The sequence below is a fragment of the Sciurus vulgaris genome (genome assembly GCF_902686455.1).
Source record: "Sciurus vulgaris genome assembly, chromosome: 2".
NCBI classification, from domain to species: domain Eukaryota; kingdom Metazoa; phylum Chordata; class Mammalia; order Rodentia; family Sciuridae; genus Sciurus; species Sciurus vulgaris.
Window position 1 is genome coordinate 29,949,733 of NC_136462.1, and position 20,855 is coordinate 29,970,587.

The following is a 20,855-nucleotide window of genomic DNA, read 5'->3' on the forward strand; positions in this document are numbered from 1 at the left end:
GACTTTAAATGGCTACATTATATTTAACTGTACAGATCTACTATAATTCACTTGGGTATTCCTCTAAATGTTGAACTTTGTTTCACTATGTCATCTTACCTATAATACATTTTGTAGAAATATATACAGAACACTACTTTCAAACCACCCCCATCCAAATTAATTCATAGCCTGCCTGTTCTCCTCCATCCTTCCTCACCCCTTCAACAATCAGAAGAGAGTAAAATACTACAAGCATTTTATCACAAAATCCTCTTTGTGTGTAAAACCACTGCAGAAGCAATGTTAGGTTTATGAAATAACTTGACTAATGGATAAAAGATATAAATGCTTATAAGCTTTAGAGGTAATTTGAGGATTTGTGTACCCTAATTTGTTAACCAAAGGAAAAATGAGAAATAATGGCATGTTTTATTTCCCATTATCAAAATACATTTTTAAAAACAAAATACTTAAGGCTAAATTGACAATTCCTAATTGTGAGAAATAACCTTGATCCCTTCAAAGTGGGGTTTCTAGATTTCATACTTAGTACTACCTAATAGAATGGGACACTAATGACTATGGCTAGATGCTATGGTAATGCATGAAACAAAAACAAACAAGGATAAGTTCCAAATGATATTTGAGAATGCAGATTTCAACACTGGTTTTTTTGGGGGGGTTTCTATTTGTTTGTTTTGTTTTGCTTTTGTGGTGCCCAGGGATTTAACCTAGAGCCTCACACATCCCAGGCAAACACTCTACCACTGAGCCACATCCTCAGCCCTCAACACTGTTTTTAGGGTGTTTTGTTTTGTTTTGTTTTTGCTGTGCCAGGGATCGAACCCAGGCCCTTGTGCTTACGAGGCAAGCACTCTATCAACTGAGCTACAGCCCCAGCCCTAGGTGCTTTTTTAATCAAGTTCCCTGGTTTTATTTTTTAGGTTAAACAAAACGTGAATTTCTTAAATTTCCAGTCCCTATCAACAGATATGATTGAGAAACATGAAAAAGTTCACCTTCACAACTGAAGAAATGAACATTCAACCAAAATATTAATATTTTACTAAGCTGGCAATGAAAAATCATGATGTTTGGAGTTCAATGATAAAGGGGTGGGAAGCGTCAGAACACTATTTAGCCATACGTTTCCCTCTCAATCAGAGGTCCCACAAATCTCCACTTACCTATAAAATGCAGACTTCACTTCTACAATGAGTTGCCCTAGTGCTGATATAATCCAATTGTAGTTTTTAATTAGCAGACATAACAACAGGAAATATTTTGGGCCAATTACTGTTATTTCAGATCTAAACTTCTGGAACATTTTTCCAGCTAACATAGAATTCGAGGTCTACTATATATACTCTGACTAACTCTGTATGTTACTTGAAAGAAAAAGCATTAACCAACAGGGAAGAAAATTACAAAAATCAAGTCATAACAATGAATCAAACAACATTGCCCTATGTAAATTTATGATTTTTAATTAAAATAAAAGAAAAAAATTTTTTTAAAAATCAAGTCATTTTACTTTATAATCTGCCAAAGAGTATAGGGACTTCACAGATCCATTTCTGAAGTTATAGATGTTCTATTTAACAAATTCATTTCCCTGAGATCAAATAACTTACCACTCTCTATCTAAAACAATGCCTGTTGCCTAAGTGATACAAATAAACTACATAAGAATACTGCTTTGATCCTGTTAACAACACCAGCCTTGACAAAGAGCTCTTTTGTTCTCCTTTATCGTCAATACTGGGATAGTCATCAATAAAGGTTTTTGTTGCTATTGTCTGCAGTACTGGGGGTTGAACCCAGGGGTGCTCTACCACTGAGCTACATTCCCACACCTTTTTACTTTTTATTTGAGACAGGTTCTCACCAAGTTGCTGATGCTGGCCTCAAACCTGTGATCCTTCGACCGCAGTCTGCTTAGTAGCTGAGATTAGACAAACAGCTTTTACCAGGTATACTCATACATTGCTGGCGAGATTGTAAATTGGTACAACCACTCTGGAAAGCAGTATGGAGATTCCTCAGAAAACTTGGAATGGAATCACCATTTGACCCAGTTATCCCACTCCTTGGTATATACCCAAAGGACTTAAAATCAACATACTGTAGTGATGCGACCACATCAATGTTTATATAGCAGCTCAATTCACAACAGCTAAGCTATGGAACCAACCTAGGTGCCCTTCAACAGATGAATGGATAAAGAAACTGTGGTATATATACACATGGAATATTACTTGGCCATAAAGAAGAATGAAATTATGGCCTTTGCAGGTAAATGGATGGCACTGGAAACTATCATGCCAAGTGAAATAAGCTAATCCCAAAAAAACCAAAGGCTGAATGTTCTGATATGCAAATGCTAACACATAATAATGGAAGGAGGAATAATAGAAGTTCATTGGATTAGAAAAAGGGGAATGAAGGGAAGGGAGAAGGAATGGAAATAGGAAGCCAGCAGAATGAATCAGACATAACTTTCCATTTCACATATGAATACACAACCAGTGAAACTCCACATCATGCACAACTGTAAGAATGGCATCCTAATTAGACTGTTTTACTCTATGTATGTATGTCAAAAAATATACTCTACTGTCATGTACAGTTCAAAAGAACAAATTTTTTAAAAGTAAAAAACCAAATAGCTTCTACCTATTTCTTAAAAAAAAAAAAAGTCTTTGCCTACCAAGAGACATGTAAAAATTATATGATTTTTTTGTTGTGTTTTAAACAAGTATCTTGCCTCCTTCTGACTTCCTTGTCATTAACCAGGCTCAAAACATCACAGTAATTTTTAAAAACTACAAGCTAAAACATCTATTATTAGTACACTTTTTCCCATTATTACTTCTACCATCCATTCCAGTCCTCACCTGGACCCCCACAATAACCTCCTACCTCAGGTCTCTACCATTCCATTCCACTCTATGCAGAAATGCCTCCTACAGACGTGACTGTTCTACTCAAAACTCTTCAGTGGTAGAATTTTTAATGATATATGATAATGCTTCATAAGAATAAAGTTTTTAAAAGCACAGGCTAAAATTGCACACATAGAGTTTCAGTTAGGCTACAAAAGCACGTTTGTGACTATGTATGGGTACTAGTATAAATATAAACACACAAATGCACACAAAGGGAATAAAAGGCAGGCCAGGCCAGGCTAAGTGGCACATGCCTGTAATTTCAGCTACTCAGGAGGCTGAGGCAGAAGGATGGCAAGTTCACAACATCCCAGGCAACCTAAAAAGGCCCTGTCAAAATAAAAAATAAAAAGGGCTGGGATGGGGGTCCCACGTGCACCTGGTCTAACACTCTCCCCACATGTGGGTGCCCCACGGACTTCCTCGGGTAGCTGAGGTCACCGCGTGACCCTGGGTCTCCAGAGGGTCCAGCTCCTCAGCTCACTGCAAGCACCTCAGCCAAGCGCAGCCTCTGCCGCCGCTGTGGACTCCAGCAGCATTATCCCCCGAGTCCCTGAACTCGAGTTTCCTTTTTAACCCACTGCATCAGACCACTGGAGTGCCCCACCAGGTCAGGCGGGGCCTGGACACTAGCTCTGAGATCACCATCAAGGACTCGAAGGAGAAGGAAGCTGTGGAGGAGACAGAAACTGGAAGAGATGCCCCTGCTAATAAGGAAAATGGGGGTAGATGAAGAAGAGGAAGAGAGTGGTGGGGAGGAAGAAGGTGATGGTGAGGAAAAGGATGGAGATGAAGATGAGGCTGAAGCAGCTACAGGCAAACTGGCAGCAGAACATGACGAGGATGATGATGTCAATACCAAGAAGAAAACCGCTGCGGATGACTAGACAGCAAAAAAGGAAAAGTTGAACTAAAAATAAAGGCTACCCTGTGCTCTCCCACCCAACCAAAATCACAATGTGAATTTGCAACATGGGAGGAAAAAACTAAAACTTCCAAGGCCCTGCTTTTTTTTCTCAAAATTACTTTTAAAAAGGAAAATTTGTGTTTTTTATTTACATTTACATTTTATATTTTTGTACATGTTGTTAGGAGTCAGCCATTTTTAATGATCTTGGATGACCAAACCAGCATTTGGAATGTTCTCTGTCCTACTTCTGACTTTACTTATGTTGTGACCTCGTTCATTGTAATCTCAAAGGAGAAAAAAAACTTGTTAAAAAAAAAGAAAATCTTATTCCGAGCATTCCAATAACTTTTTGTGTATGTACTTTAGCTGTACTATATGTAGTTGGTTTGTATTAGATGGTTAAAAAGGCCAAAGATAAAAGTTTCTTTTTATCTTTTCCTTTTTTGTTGTTGTTGTTGTTTTGTTTATGAAGTTGCTGTTTATTTTTTTTTTGGCCTGTTTGATATATGTGTAAAACAATGTTGTCCAACAATAAACCAGAATTTTATTTTGCTGAGTTGTTCTTAAAAAAAAAAAAAAAAGGGCTGAGATGTAGCTCAATAGTAGAGGGCCCCTGGTGTCAATTCCCAGTACCACTAGAAAGGGAAGGGCAGGAAACAGCCAATGGAAACAGTAGTTATCTCTTGAGCTATGTTTTTTTTTAAACTTTATTTTTACAACAAACAAATGTGTAACAAAGTCTCTTTCAGCCAAGTGTCTCCACAATCACCTTTAATGAATGCATAGTTAATGTTACAGTATTTAAAAAATAAATACATACAATGTATATATATATATATATTTAATTCAATTTTGCCTCTTATTCCTTCCTAGTCTTGTACTTCTGGCCCCTAATACAACCCAGGGTCCTCAGGAAGCAGATTCTATCACTCACACTCTTTCTTGAACACTGCTATTGCTTTCAAAATCTGCTTTTCGCCCAATATTCACTCCACCTGGAATATGTTCCTTTCCCATTTCCATCCATCTAAATCCTACGTGTTTTCTAAAATCTATTTTCAGAGTTCCAGAAATAGTAACTACCATGCCTCTTTTCTTTGTCCATAAGCAGACATCACTAATGACTTCTCTGAATCCAGACTCCTTCTCAAAATTCTTCTCAATTGAATGGTCCTAAGCAATCCTTATGAATCAATCCATGCTGGCATATACAATGAAACTTATTGTATATGTCATCTGATGCAATTATTTTTTTCTCTCTTACCCATATAATTCTTTGTACTCTTTAAGAGTTTATCTACTCTGCTTTCTACTAAAAATCATTCACTTAATTGTCTTATCTCCCTTTCATACTAGATTTTAATCTGCATAGTGTAGCAGTGTTTTTATTCATCTTTACATCCCCTACAGATCCTTGTATGAGGTAGCCATTCAAACAGTTATTGAATAGGACACCTCATTCTTTTGCTATTATCACTCAAAAATGACTATTTAAAACTTTATTTCTAAATAATTATATTTTTCTTAAAGGACTAATTAATGTAACTTTGTTTCATCCATTTTAGCTAACATTTCTGTTTTAATTTTATGTGGCATTGTCTGATATCTGGTGATAAGAAAGTCCAAGGATACAAAAAAAAAAAAAAAAAAAAAAAAAAAAAACCAAGAAGGTAACGGACACAAGAGAATCAAACCCATTCAGGGTCATATATTAAAGCAGTCACTGAACTAAATCACATTTTTGAAATTTTTTTCTATCAATCTCCTTAATCAAATACAAATGCTACTTCAGATAATAAGGAAACTAAAAGAATCTACATTGCAAAAATACATTGCTTCAGAAAGGAAATGAGTTTAAAATAAGATCAAGCAATAAACATGAAAATAAAAAGCTAAAATTCAGGCAAGATGTCAACAAAGTTAAGCAAGTAGTCTTATAAAAGCACACAAGAAAAATTTAAACTAAGCCAGAAATCCAGTTCAAGAGTGATGGATATAATAAAAGCTGGAAGTACAGTAAGACTCATACTGCCATCTAGAGGTTAAAGGCTGGATGATTATGATTTTTTTTCCCCCTCAATCAGTCAAGACCTCATAATGGAAGTCAAACAAATAACCCTGATGTCAGGTCACAAAGAAGAATATCTAGGATGTGAATCATAGTTATTCCCTTCCTCTCTCCTTGGATTAAAATTAAAATTCAACACAGTTAACTGCCCTTTATGATTTTACTTATACAGGGAACAATTTCTAAATACAAATGACTACTTTTTTCAAAATCACATGTCTAGAGGGTACAGAAGTAAACTATTCTAGAGGCTAGCTTGGAAGTACAAATTTTTCTTCGGTACCACCACCAAAGAAAAGTTGTACCAAATGGTTTTTGATACAGACAACTTCATCAATGTATCAAGTTTAAAGTCTCAATCTTTTTACATTAAATGTTGCTTTAAAAAAAAAAACTATAGAAAGTGATTAAATTTAGTCAAATAGCGGCTGTTATTCACTAGTAGTAAAACTACTAAATGAACTTATAGGATTATGCTATAAATTACAAAAGTGGCTACTTTCATCAAGGTAAGCTGATTCCTTAAAGCTCTTTTAGTAGGTAATGTACGCAGTGTGATCTTATTTACAATAAAAGATACCTACAAAATCCCCACAGCAAATCCTTATTTAATGCCTTCTCCTAAAGATCAGGAGGAAGACAAGGATGTCCACTCTTACCATATCTATTCAACACTGTAGTGGAATTTCTAGCCAGGGTAAGAAAAACCTAAATGTGATAAAGCTATCTTTATTTGCAAATGAAGATTCTGCATATAAAATATTATAAGTAATCTACTAAAATATTATTAGAATAAATAAGTTATTCAAAACTGTAAATATAAGATGAATACACAAAAATTATTGTACTCTTGACAGTAGTAGTAAGCAAACTAAAATGAAATTAAGAAAACAATTCCATTTATAATAGTAACAAAAGAATAAAGTACTTAACCCAAGTGTGGTGAGCATGCCTATAATCCCAGTGACTCGGGTAGGCTGAGGCCAGAGAATCCCAAGTTCAAAGCCACAGCAACTTAAAGAGGTCCTAAGCAACTTAATGAGATCCTGCCTCAAAATAAAAAATAAAGAAGGACTGGGAATGTGGCTTGGGGTAAAGTGCCTCTGGGTTCAATGCCTAGTGCAAAAAAAAAAAAGAGAGAGAGAGAGAGAATAATGTACTTAAGAATAAATTTACCAAATGAAGTATAAAACTTGTACTTTGAAAACTATAAAATATTGATAGCTTTAACTTCGTTAGGAAGTAAAAGAAGACCTAAATAAATGGAAAGATTAAAACTTACACTTTGAAAATCATAAAATATTTCTGATAGCTTTAATTTCTCTAGGAAATTAAAGAAGACCTAAATAAATGGAAAGATATTTATAAAGACAAATATATCATATTTATAGAGCCTTAATATTATTAAGATGGCAGTACTACCCAAACTGATCCACATAGTCAATGCAATCTTCATCAAATCTCTGTGACTTCTTTGTAGCAAAATTGAGAAGACAAAATTTCTATGGCTATTAAATACCAAAAACAAATAACAAAGTTGGAAAACTTATACATTCCAAATTCCAAAACTTACAAAGCTACAGTAAGCAAGGCAGTGAGGTCACTGGTCTAAGAGTAGACATATTGACCAATGGGACAGAATTGACAGTTAAGAAATAAACCCTCAAATTTATGGTCAAAATATTTTTGATAAGGTTGCCAAAACAGTTCAGTGAAAAAAGTAGTGTTTTTGTTTTTTTTCAATGAATGGTGCTGAGACACTGAATACCCACAAACAAAAGAAAGAATTTGGATTCCTATCTCACAACATATACAAAAATTAACTTAGAATGGATCAAAGAGTGCTGGGTGTTGTGGCTTATACCCATATTCCCAACTACTTGGGAGGCTAGGCAGGAGAATCTTAAGTTTGACATGACTGGCCAATGTAGCAAGACCCTGTCTTAAAATAAGAAATAGAAAGGACTGGGATGTAGTTCAGTAGCAGTATCACGACACAACAAAACAATCCTCAAAGGATCAAAGATCTAAATATAAGAACTAAAACAATGAAATTCTTAAAAGAAAACAGGCATAAATTTTCAGACACCAAAACACAAGCAACAAAAGAAAACACAGATAAATTGGACTTCAATGAAATTACAGTTTGTTGGCGCTAGACGTGTAACTCTGTGGTACAGCACCTTCCTAGTGGGTCCTGGGTTCAAACCCAGTACCACAAAATAAATAATTAAATAAAAATTTAAAAATTAAAGTTTGTGCTTCAAAGAACACCATCAAGAAAATAAAAAGATAATCCATAAAATAGAAGAAAACTTCTGCAAATTATATATCTAATAAGTGACCTGGTTCTGGAATATATAAAGAACTCTTAAAATTCAATAATAATAAGAAATAATCCAATTTAAAAATGCGTAAAAGTGCTCACTCTGGCAGCACATATACTAGGATGAACTCTAGTTACCAATAATATGTTCCTCCGCTTTCTCAATTTTCCCATTCTACTGTAACATATTTCCAAGTTGGCCAACAAGTAGGTCATTTGCATGACTACTGAATAGTTTGTCACTTTCAGAGACAGAGGGAGAAAAATCAGAAAACAGTAAAAACTACTAAGAATTGGTATTCACTAGGATTCACAATAATTCAATGGGTCTAGGAATAAAGGAAGGAATGTACTATTACAACTTATAGGATTAAATCAGGATCATGGCCGGGTCATAACAGTAATGGAGTAGGGTTCAAGTAGAAGGTGATAACTAGTCATTATCATCACACTTCACAATATGATTTACTCTATGTAATCACCCACTGGTATTAAGAGAAGAAACTCCTGAATCATAAGATTTTTGAACATTACTTTCATTAAAACACCAACTACCCAGAAAAAGAACAATTTCCAGTTTCTATATTTTCAGTTTTAAATCAATGGACTTCTTTAGAAAAATTCTGTCATTCCATTCGAAAGTATCAATAGTTAGTCATTCATTCAATCAGTAAATATACTACACGCTTCCTATACATCAGGTGCTGTATGGGCTACAAAGGCAGCCCCAAAATATGACTCTTACCTTAAAAAGTTTCATTCAACCTAATAGATAAGACAAATAACAAAACTCTCCGAGAAGAATGATAAAAGTACTCTACAAATGAAACAAACTCCTCCCCGAGCAATTTGGGAGGCTAGGAGAAAGATAACTTTTCAGATCAGGGATGAAAAGGAAAGGTTCATGGAAGAGGGTGGGCTTCCTGAGAAAGGAGTAGCAGGAGCCAAACTAACATATGGGTAGTGTTCCAGAAAGAGTATTCCAATGGAGGTAGCGTACAGTGTTTGGGTAGAGGACAATTAAGTCCAAGGCTAGAGATTAGGCTAGGGCCAGAGTGTAGAAGATTTTGAATGTCATGCTAAGGAGTCTGAACTTTATCTTACCGAACATGAAGTACAAGTAATGATTCATGAGCAAAGGACAAAGAGAAGCAAATGGAACTTTAGAAAAATTCATCTGGCAGCAATAAACAGGATGAACTAGAATGGGGTAGTTGAGAAGCAGAGAGACAGTCAGAAGGTGACTGATACAGATCCAGTAAAAGAGGAGGAGCATTGAACTCAGGTGAAAGTAACAGAAATGGAATTCTTTATACGTCAAGACAGAGTTCTGCTGCTTTTAAATTTCTGTATATTTCAAGGAAATTTCGTACAAATTAAATGCCCAAATGAAGCCAAGAGACCCAATCATCTGATAATATATTAAACATCTATAACAAAAGTTATTCCATTTCAGCCCAAAAAGATTATCTGAGGCATAATCATGAACTCAAATCCAAGGTAAGGTTCATTTTCCAAAAGACACAACCTGGCTACTAGCAGCTCTAGAAGGTTCACATTATTTTTATACTAACATTTAACAATGCTCTTGGGAAATGACAAACAACCATGTTTTGAGGACAAATATTTTTTGCATTTTTTTTCTTTCCCTCATCTTTATCAGCGCAGATATTTGCATGAAAACAGGACCACTGGTCCTTGGGGATTCATCAGTTCCTACTGCTTATTTTTCATCCATGTCATCCTCTCAATTAATGCAGGAAAGAGGATTGAGACATCGAAACACCAGATTAGGGTGTCAAGTAAAAGCCAACCCCTAGAGTAGATGAATAATCTGTAAGGACAAAAAAAAAAAAAAAAAAAATCGTGTTTTTATGCAAATATTCTATACACAATAAAACAAAGAGAGACTGCATCTAAGAAGTTCAATACACATCAATGTAATTATTACCATTTCTAACTTTAAAAATTGTTCTCCTATGTCAGCTAAATTCATTATGATCAAGGAAAATGGCAATCAGTTGCAACCTGCTACAGAAATCAAAATAAGACTGTATTTTGAACTAGAAGATAATTTTGAAGAATCTTAGCTGTGCTCATGGGACTCCTCTACAGAAACAAGCATATAGTGTGCAGTTTGGGTTCAGTACTGAAGGTGGCTGAGTTAGGTAACTTTAAAACCTCACTTCTAATACCTTAAAAATATAAACACTTAATAATAGTAATAATGAGTTTAATTGTGTGAATTAAAACAAAGCAAAAAAAAAAAAAAAAAAAAACCACACCAAATTTCTTTATTCTGTGGGAAGTCATTAAAATAGACTTCATTTAGAATAAGATGTACTCCATGTTTGTATAAATATGTCAAAATATCCTGTCATACATAACTAAAAAGAACAAATTAAAAAATTATATTAGGGCTGGGGAGATAGTTCAGCTGGTAGAGTGCTTGCCTTGCAAGCACAAGGCCCTGAGTTTGATCCCCAGTACCTCAAAAAAAAAAAAAAAAAATTATATTAAAAAAAGACTTCATTGATGCTTACAAAACTGACTCATTATTCTAAAAACTAACAAATAAAAAAAGACTCATTTATGCTGTTGTTCCAGTAGGAACAGATTGCAAGGCAAAGAGTCCTTCATAGGAAAATTTCAGACAATAAGAAGGAATGACAGAATTAGGATATTACCCTCTTACAATCTTTAATAGTAGACCCAGACAGTAATCGGAGGGTACTAGTCTGGGTGTTAAGTTTGATGGAGAAATTTAAAGCTATTGTCAGCTTGTTTTATTAACTATTAATCTTAATAACACACAAAATAAAACAAGCAGACTCAATGTACCTCTGATGAATAAACAGAACATTACCTATGAAACATTCTTGCCAAAATAAAAATTTAAAAAATCAAGCCTATGTGTATGTGCAAACTTCTAAGTCTAACTACCAGGAAACAAACAGGGATAAATGAACATGGTAAGCACAACCTCAGGGATATAATCAACAAAATGCAGAATATGGAAAATTCTATAGAACATATGTCTAGGTTTAATGACAAGGGAAAATAAAAGAAAGGTAGAACAATGACAGACTAAAAGAGACTTAAAAGATATATTCTTTCAAATATAGTATATGTCCTTATTTAGATCCCAACTCAGACCGACCAACTGTATAAAGTCATTTATGACTCAAATCAGGAAAATAAGAATCCTGACTGGCTACTTTACGGCATTACCAAGCAAGTTGGGCCTGGTGGTACACAGGAGTAGTCCATTTATAAGTTTAGGCAAAGGATTACTTGAGCCCATGAGTTTAGGAACAGTCTTGGCAACATACCAAAACCCTTCTCAAAAACAAAAACAAAAACAAAAATATGTTTAGGCATAACAGAAGTGTGGTAATATTATTTAAAAAGTCTTTGTCTTTTAAAACCACATGTGAAATTATTTGGTAGAAAACATTAACTGATGGCTTTAAAATTATTATGGGAGGTTACTGTAAGCAAAGCAAGATGAGCCATACATTGATTACCAAAGAGGGGTCATAGGTATATGACCCATGTACTTTGATATATGTTTAAAATTTTCCATAATAAAAAGTGAGAAAAGGGTTGGGGTTGTAGCTTAGTGGTAGAGAGCTTGCCTAGCACATGTGAGGCACCGGGTTTGATTCTCAGCACCACATTAAAAGAAGTAAATAAAATAAAGGCATTATGTCCATATACAACTAAAAAAAATTATAATTTTTTTTAAAAATGAGAAAAAATACTTTGCTACTTTTCTCACTAGGAAAGTAGCAAAAGAAAAGTAATCGGGGAACACAGCAATTTCAGCTACAACTAACTAGAGATGATACAGCTGACAAATAAGTTTGGTAATATAGTACCCTCTTGATGTAATAAACATAAAGTTTATTTTGTTAAAAGAAAGACACAGATAAAGCATTGATGATTAAGATGATTATAGTATTTATCATCCAAAGCTAGAAACAAACTCAAGGAATTCTATTAAAGTCTTGCATTCATGAATTTAAAAATCATAGATTTGTCTTTTCATTGTATACCCACAGGGTCCATGACATACCTAGTAATTAGTAATTTTGCCAAGACATAAACCTTAATCATAAGAACTAAATCACCAGGATATACGGGAGGTAAATTACTAGTAAGTGAACCAAGCAGACCACATATTCGTCTCTTTTCCTTGATTCATGAAGTGATTAAAAAAATGTCTTCTTGGTAAAAAATCCAACTGTGGGTTGGGGGTCTAGCTTAGAGCTACAGTGCTTGCCTAACATGTATGATGTCCAGGGTTTGATCCCCAGCATGCACGCACACACACACACACACACACACACACACACACACACACAGACAAGACAGCCAACTGCTGCTGATGACAGTAATGGAAATAAAGAAAGGATAAAGAGTCTGCCATGGTGGCACATGCCCAGTGACCCAGGAGGCTGAGACAGGAGGATCACAAGTTCGAGGCCAGCCTCAGCAACTTAGTGAGGCCCTGAGCAACTTATCGAGATCCTATCTCAAAATTAAAAATAAAAAGGACTGGGGAGGTAGCTTAGTGGTAAAGCACCTCTGGGTTAAATCCCCAGTACCAAATTTAAAAATGAAAATTTAAAAATGAAAATAGAAAAAAGAAAAGGAAAAAGAGGACTAAGGAAGTGATGACTGTAAGTCAAAAATTAGAAATTTAAAATTTTAAAGCACAATGTTGAAGCTGAAATAATTTCTATCAATGAAGTTAACAAATCCACTATATGCTCTACATACTCTAAAGAAACAAAAACAGCTTGGAAAATGATTTTTAGGATTGCTCCAATTAGTACAAAACTTGCATTTTTGAAGGAAATTAAACATCATAATAGTACCCTCAAGACTGTGACTTCATGAAGGTCTCAGGAGGAAACCCTTGAGAACAAGGTTCTAGCCACTGCATTCACGTCGAATATCTTGCTTTTCAATAACACAGCAAGAATTTGCATTCACTCCTTTTCCAGTTTCACAATTAGTATGAGAAGAGATACAATGTGTAAGGAAATAATTTTAAACTAAACAAATGGAGACCAGACAGGCATAAATGAGAAATTTTAAAGCATTACTCATAGTAGCTGATACATTCTTGGTCTATTATATATGTTTTCCTTTGGGAAACCAACCCTTTCCTCCCATTCCCTGTGATTTTGGTCAAACGAACCCCTCTAATCTGTGTCTGCACCCAGGCTGACATAGGCCTGGTCCACCAGCGTGCTCCTTCCTATCTGGCCAAAGGACTGGTTCAAGGATGAGGCAACAAAGAACAGTTAAAGTCTTCCCAGGACTTTTCAAACACTTAGAAAAAAATATTATTTTCTTCTGAAGTCTCTCTTCAGCATAAGCTAGTTCAAGTTGATCTTCTTTCACTAAAAACTGAAGGTTTCCAATAGGCTTTTACGGCACAGAGAAAAATAATGTGTTACCTAGTAAACCCAGTTAATTATTCCAGCATACTCTGTCATAAAAGGCATACTATACAGTAAATACACTGACTTCTTACCTTCTTTCACTTATCTTTTCCCTAATAAAGGGACTATTATATTTTCCTGAATTGTAACTAGATCTCATCATGAATACATAACATGTAACCCCAAATAAATGTGATCTGGGTACTTACACTCATCCAGCCCCAGTTGATAGGCCAGGTTCTGTAGGCCTCGTACCTTCTCCATCAAATTAGCTGTGGTGAGGCTCCCCAGTTCTAAAACAGAATCATTCATTTCAATACCATTTCTTCTTTAAAAAAAATATTTATTCTGGTACTAAGGATTAAACTGGGGGGACACTCAACCACTGAGTCATAGCCCCAGCTCTGTTTTGTATTTTAGTTGCTTATAGTACCTCGCTTTCGCTGGCTCTGAACTCAAGATCCTCCTGCCTCAGCCTCCAGAGCCGCTGTTATTAAGGCATGCACCACTGTGCCCAGTTCAATACTATTTCTTTCCACTGTTTTCTAGTAACAATTCATTTGGATTGGGAATTCTGGCTATAAAAGTTTTCAAGCTAGGCTGCAGTACAGTATAGTGGTAGAACTCAGGCATAGCACGAGCAAAGCCAGGGTTTGATTTCCAAAACCACCAAAAAAAAAAAAAAAAAAAAAAAAAAAGAAAGAAAGAAAGAAAAGTTTTCAAGTTAATTCCTATTAATAAGTAGGGTCCCTATGTCTTCTCCAATCTTAAACACACACACACACACACACACACACACACACACACACGAAACCAATGAAATTTTCCACTGATTGTTCAATGCCTTGAACGATCTTTCCCACTTAACAAGAGCAAGAGCAAGAATACAGTGACAAACTGTTTTATCCTAAGGATCCTTTTACAGCATACATTTTGTCTATTGTACAAAATGTATACACCATTAAAACACAAAACCTTATGATATGCCATAGAACTGAAAAAGTCCTACAAACAGATCTTAATCTTGCAAAATGGTCAATCTCCATTTATAAGTTTGTTAGTTGAAACTAACAACAAAATAGCAACAAAATACTGTTCCCCATTTTCCAAAGTTTAGAAAATAAAGACTATATGTATATATATAAATCCAAACTTACCCTTCAAATCAAATTCCAATAAAAAATTTCAAGTTTTCCAAGAAAAAATGTATTATACTAGAAATAAAAACTTACTTTCCCAGATTTTCATTTAAAAGGGACCCAATTTCTTTAGGTTTAAAACCCAGGTCAATTTTGCATGGAACATAATGAGATGATCTCTCACTTAAAATTTAAAGTTTCCTTAGGAAATGCATGCCAATGGGATATTATATAAATGTGTTTGGAACATTAGAACAATGAACCTCAGATGCCCTTGAGACTTAATTTTTTCCAAGGCTGGAGGAAGGACCTGCATTTAAGCATGCAGAACAATGAATTACTTCTGAAATCAAATAAAGGTATTTTTTTCTCCCATTTATCATGCTGCAGTCATTATCTATATCTGGCATAAGTAGACTTTCTTGATCTGTTCAGCTGCTTAAATAGCTTAAGAATTCCAGATTTTTTACCTTAATTTCAGTCTATTACTTCACAACCATCATGAATCTTATCACCAGAAGGATGATAAAAATAAATAGTGGAAAATTAATGTTTTTAATTTAAATTTCTGTTCTGTGACTGAGTTCCAAATCATTTATCAAACACAATATTCACTACTTCTAGAGTTCTTTATGGAAGAAACCGAAAGGATAGAAAGAAAGAAAAAACAGCTCTTTACCCACTAAGAAGTTGTCATTCAATAGTAATGACAGTAATATATGCTTTGAAATCCTATATAAGGCACTGTGTTATACTGGAAAAAGTTTAGACTTAAAAGACTAGATTATAAATTTTGACTCTTTCTAATAAATCTTGGTTAGTTAACCTCTAAACCATGGACACTGTCATACCTAACAGAACTTTGATGACAATTAAGTGAGAAAATTTATGTGAGAGATTTTTTTGTCCGTTGTCAGCATTATACAAAATAAATTTAATATTAAAATAATTAGCAGCAGAAAAATTCATTGTGACAATCTTGAGTTGGTAGATTTCTACACATGGAAAAAGCAGAGAAAGGCATTTCAGATGTGAAGAATTGCAAATTAAGGATGGTTAAATAGGTAGTTTGAAGCCAAGAATACTTGAAAGAGAATGGTGAAAGAAAAATTGGAGGTGGTTTGTGGCACATGCCTATAGTCCCAGCTACTCTGGTCAATCAGGAGGTTGAGGCAGGAGGATCACTTGAGCTCACAAGGTGAAGACCAGCCTGGGCAACAGAGTGAGATCCCATGTAAAAAAAATAAAAGTTAGAAGACACCAGAACCACTTACCTTTCAACATGTCAATGTCGTCACGTTCTATTTCAGCCATCCATTTGGGTGGAGAGCTAGTAATAGGCTGTCAGAAAATAATACATCCATTCAGATACATACAAAATATGAAGAGACCCTACTCTTCCTTCTTATAAGAACTGTAGCTGGTCCTCGGGTTGACTGAAAATACTGGCAAATTATAATTTTAAAAATTCAGATTTTTCCAGGTTCAGATATGACTTACAAACAATAACTTTACAAAATAGTACTGCTCATCTTTAAAGCTAAACTCAGAAAGATGATATTAAAAGAACTTGGTGTGACTATTGTAACTATTTCATGCATAACAAGTTAGTACAGCACTGAAATTCCATTCTGGGGAAAGCCTCCAAATGAACTGTTTGAAACAATAATCAGTTGCATTCTCTGGCACAAAGAAGAATCAAGAATGAGAAATTCTGGGGCTGGGGTTGTGGCTCAGTGGTGGAGAGCTTGCCTAGCATGTGTGAGGCACTGAGTTCAATTCTCAGCATCACATATTAAAAAAAAAATGAATAAAATAAAGGTCCACCAACATCTAAAAAGAAATATTAAAAAAAGAAAGTGAAAAACCTCAAATTAAATAACAGAATAGAGAAAATGGTCATCACCTGAAATTTCAAACTTTTATTGTAGAAGTTTCAGAAAACTTTAGAATTTGAAGTCATTTTCTCATGTCTGCAATTAAATTTAAAACTATGAAAGAAAATCCATTCTAAGAAGAACTCTGAGTTGGGAGGCAGTTTTCAATCCTAGTAGCACAAGAGAGAATAACCTATGTAATTTTAAAAATATACAAATGTCTTGGCCATACCACAAATATTCCGATCTAGAATATCTGGGACTGGGGAAGGGTTCAGTGGACAGAATACAGCAAGAGAATCTACAAATGAACTTTTTAAGAGCTCCACAGCTGCACCTGATTCTGTCATATAAGTAGGGATAGGGTTAGCAAACAATACTTCAGCCTTTGAATCCTTCTCCCTTTTTAAAAATTAAAATTGAGTTCATATTAACCATGTAACAAGCAAACACTTTGCATCATGTCATTTACACCCAGAACAACTCTATGAAGTAGGTATTATTATCCCCATTTTACAAATGAAAAAAAAAAAAAAATCAATGGAGATCTTTAAGTAATTTGGTTTAGGCCACACAGCTAGGGAAGTCAATATTCAAAACCCAGGTAATCAGAGTCCAGAAACCACGATCAGTCCTCTATGCTGCCTCCTCTAAGGAGGTTTTACACCAAATTCACCATTTTCATCCTTAGTAGGGATGTTAACTAGGGTCCTGGGATGAGGTAGAAACAAAATTCAGAATATGTATGTACATGTTACTAGGAAAAAAGCACAGATATTTAATCAGATTTTTTAAAAACACCATCCTCCGAAAGTTAAAACACACACACACACACACACTTTATTTATATTTACAACTTAAAATATTTAGTTATAACTAAAAATAATTAACTAAACTGAAAACCAAGTATAACTGAGATAGAAGAAAATCAAATCATATACTATCTGCTCAATCTATTAGACAAAAGTTGATCCAATAGTAAGGCCACCTATATTGTTTATTATATCCTAGGCACTAGGCAGAGTGTTTTACATGCATTATGGCATTCTAAGAATTCTACACTGTAGTTTAAGATGGAAAACTAAAATTTGAAAATGTTAGGAAACTTGCTCAGATCACAAAAAGCTTAATAGCAGATTCCAAAGCTGCTTGCTACTTTGTACCTCTCCCATCCAACTCTTGAACAAATGAAAGAGGCTACAAAGTCTAGATTTCCATGGAATAAAACTCTCATGGCACCTGAAAGCCTCAGGTCAAGAGGAGTCTTAATATTTAACTCAAGCACCCCATACTCTAAATAATAAGAAGAGAATGCTAAAAATACAGTAAGAGACAGTGGAAGTTGTATCACAACCCCCAATGGTATGGTTTAAAAGAAAGAACTTGGACTTTGCAATCAGACAGATCTGCATTCAAATCCTGGTCTACCACTTCCTAGGACTTGGGGGAGTAACTTAAAGATCAAGTTTCACTACTAGTCAGTGCTTGAAACTGGGATCAAATCCTACTAAGTATAGTGTTATGAGTACTGAGACCATAATGGGTTCAAAACCTGATTCTTCCACTTAGAGTCTATAACCTCAGGTAACTTATGTAACCACCAGTCTGTGCAGATATCCTTGTCTGGGATGATTAATTATAGTACAATCTCATTTGGTTTTGTGAAGATTAAATAACATGTAAAGTATTTAGAACAGCACTTGGAATATGGTAAGCACTATATAAATGTTAGCTAACATTAGTATCATATTTTCCTGGTTTTGGGAATACATAAGAGAATATATTTAGAGCATCAAGCACAATGCCTGCTGCTGTAGAAGTGGAAAAGTCTGTGGCTCTTATGAATGCCTTCTCTCAGGTTTCTGAGGAAACACAGAGAAATTAGAAAATCCTCTAAGGAGGAGTTAAGTTCACACCATAATGCATCACATAATCAAAAAGAGAAAAGCTTTAAAATTATAGTTTGGGCAAAAAGAATATTATCAGTACATTAAATATTTCAACTGCCTTACCTTAAAAGCTTTCAAGCTGAGAAAAGAGGTTAAGAGACAAAGGACAAAATGTCAAAAGAGAGCATTTGAACAGAGGAATGCATTATCAACCATTCAACTGATAGCAATATAAACAGATTAATAGGACTGCAGTTAGAAAATGATTTGAAGGCTATTATGTTACTCTTGAAAACAAAGAAATGAGAGATTTGAGCTTTCACCCAGGAGCAGCACTTCCTTAGATACACTTCATTAGGAAAGTAAGATATTACTTACACTTTTGAAGGAAGCTGCAAATTCAGCAACACCTGGTACTAAAAAGAAAAAAGAAAAGTATTCATTCAATAAACATTTGAGTGCTCAGGCACAAATGATTCAAATAATTAAGAAAATAGCCTTGGGACTGGTTGTGGATCAGTGATGGGGCGCTTGCCTTGCATGCATGGGGCACTGGGTTCAGTCCTCAGCACCACATAAATAAACAAAATAAAGGTATTGTGTCCATCTACAACAAAAAAAAAAAAAAAAAAAAAAGAAAGAAAGAAAGAAAGAGAAAGAAAATAGCCTTGGCTTCAAGGAGCTTACAGTCTGTAGAAGAACAGCATAAACTAATAACTCTAAACTAATAACTAATGACTCTAAAATTATTTAAATGCATCAAGAAAGATGCCAAGCGCCATGGGAAGGCTAAAAAAAAAGGGAAGGCAAATTGAGGAGGCAGGAAAAGCTTCTCATAGGAAAAACAATGCCTCAACTAAGCTTTAAAGAACCAGGAATTATTTGATTTGGGAGGGTGGTGAGATACAATATCTCTTACCAAAAAGTTTAGACTTCCTTTTTAGTTATGCTGTTTTGTTAATTCAGTTACTTATTTAAATGTACGACAGGAGGACTCAGATTAAAAAGCAGAAAAAGCAAGGGTTCTTGTACTTGGGAGATCTGTATTTGCTTCTAGTGCCTGCGTCACTTTCTGGTAAAGGCCTGGTTGTGTGGTCTCTGGATTTGGATGAATGATGCTACTGGTAGAGGCAGGGGGACTGAGGCAGAGCCAAGGCCAGTACGGTGGGAGCAGTTAGACTGACCATTGCTGCTGCAGAATTTGCAGGTCATTATGTTTTACAAGCCATGAGGCATATGGAACCTCAGTTTTTCCAAAGACTATCAAAATCTGCCTTCAGTCGTGATTACAGAGGTGGGTTTGAGCCCCAAGTGACAAGAGGAAGCAGCATTAACACTTGTTTAAGCTCTACTACAACTAAAGGAAAAATAAAAGATGCTCATCAATAAAGTATGCTCTTAAATTACCCAGACACAGGAGTATTTCCTTACATACAAGGCAAAAATCAATGAAGTTAAAGATTGATCAGAAGGTCAAGCTAAAAACTGAAGTAAATATATGATGAATTATATTTGAAAAAAAAACAAAAAGACAATAAAAACCAGATAGTTGACAGGCACGGTGGCAAATGCCTGTAATCCCAACAGCTTGGGAGACTGAGGTAGGAGGATTGCAAGTTCAAAGAAAGCCTCAGCAAAAGCGAGGCACTAAGCAACTCGGTGAGACCCTGTCTCTAAATAAAATACAAAATAGGGCTGGGGATGTGGCTCAGTGGTCAAATGCCCTGAGTTCAATCCTTGGTACCCTTCCTCCCCATCCCCCCCCCAAAAAAAACCCTCAGATAGTTAAAAGGGAAATAATGTTCAATCTCACTAATAAAGAAACACAAACTAAAAATAATAAAGGTTGGCGACATCAAAAATTGGCTGGTACGTGAGAAAATGGGCACTCTCATCCAGTCATCTTTTTCCATGTACACAAAGATGTGCAGATACTCATTAATAAAGATTGTGTTGTTGTTGTTGTTTGCAGTACTGAGGGTTGAACCCAAGGAGCTCAACCATTGATCTACTTTCTCAGCCCTTCTAATTTTTAATTTTCAGACAAGTTCTAGCTGAGTTGCCAAGGTTGGCCTTGAACTTGTGATGCTCCTGTTTCCTTAGTCACTCAGATTATAGGTATGCAACCACCATGCCCAGCTTTTATCAATAAAATTTGTAAAATAAAAAACTGAATGGAACTTATGTTGCCAAATAGGATATGAATACAAACTATGATGTATTTATATAATGAAATATATTTAAAGGAATGAAGTAGACC

The 20,855-nt window shown here is 35.1% G+C and overlaps 1 protein-coding gene and 2 pseudogenes across 3 annotated transcripts in view; 2 read left to right on the forward strand and 1 right to left on the reverse strand.

Moving 5' to 3' along the window:
* The window catches only part of LIN52 (lin-52 DREAM MuvB core complex component), a 109,463-nt gene that overhangs the window by 81,722 nt on the left and 6,886 nt on the right, over positions 1 to 20,855 (reverse strand). The window contains exons 3-5 of the mRNA XM_079129861.1: positions 18,974 to 19,011; positions 16,104 to 16,170; positions 13,900 to 13,983 (exon numbers count right to left, since the gene is read on the reverse strand). Coding sequence (XP_078985987.1) covers positions 13,900 to 13,983; positions 16,104 to 16,170; positions 18,974 to 19,011 — 189 coding nt within the window. The remainder of the gene's footprint in view (positions 1 to 13,899; positions 13,984 to 16,103; positions 16,171 to 18,973; positions 19,012 to 20,855) is intronic.
* On the forward strand, positions 3,385 to 4,266 carry LOC306653609 (annotated as a pseudogene). Its single transcript has one exon. The product of its transcript is annotated as an uncharacterized misc_RNA (transcript).
* Positions 19,376 to 20,084, forward strand: LOC306653610 (mitochondrial import inner membrane translocase subunit TIM14-like; annotated as a pseudogene). Its single transcript has 2 exons — positions 19,376 to 19,401; positions 19,744 to 20,084. The product of its transcript is annotated as a mitochondrial import inner membrane translocase subunit TIM14-like (transcript).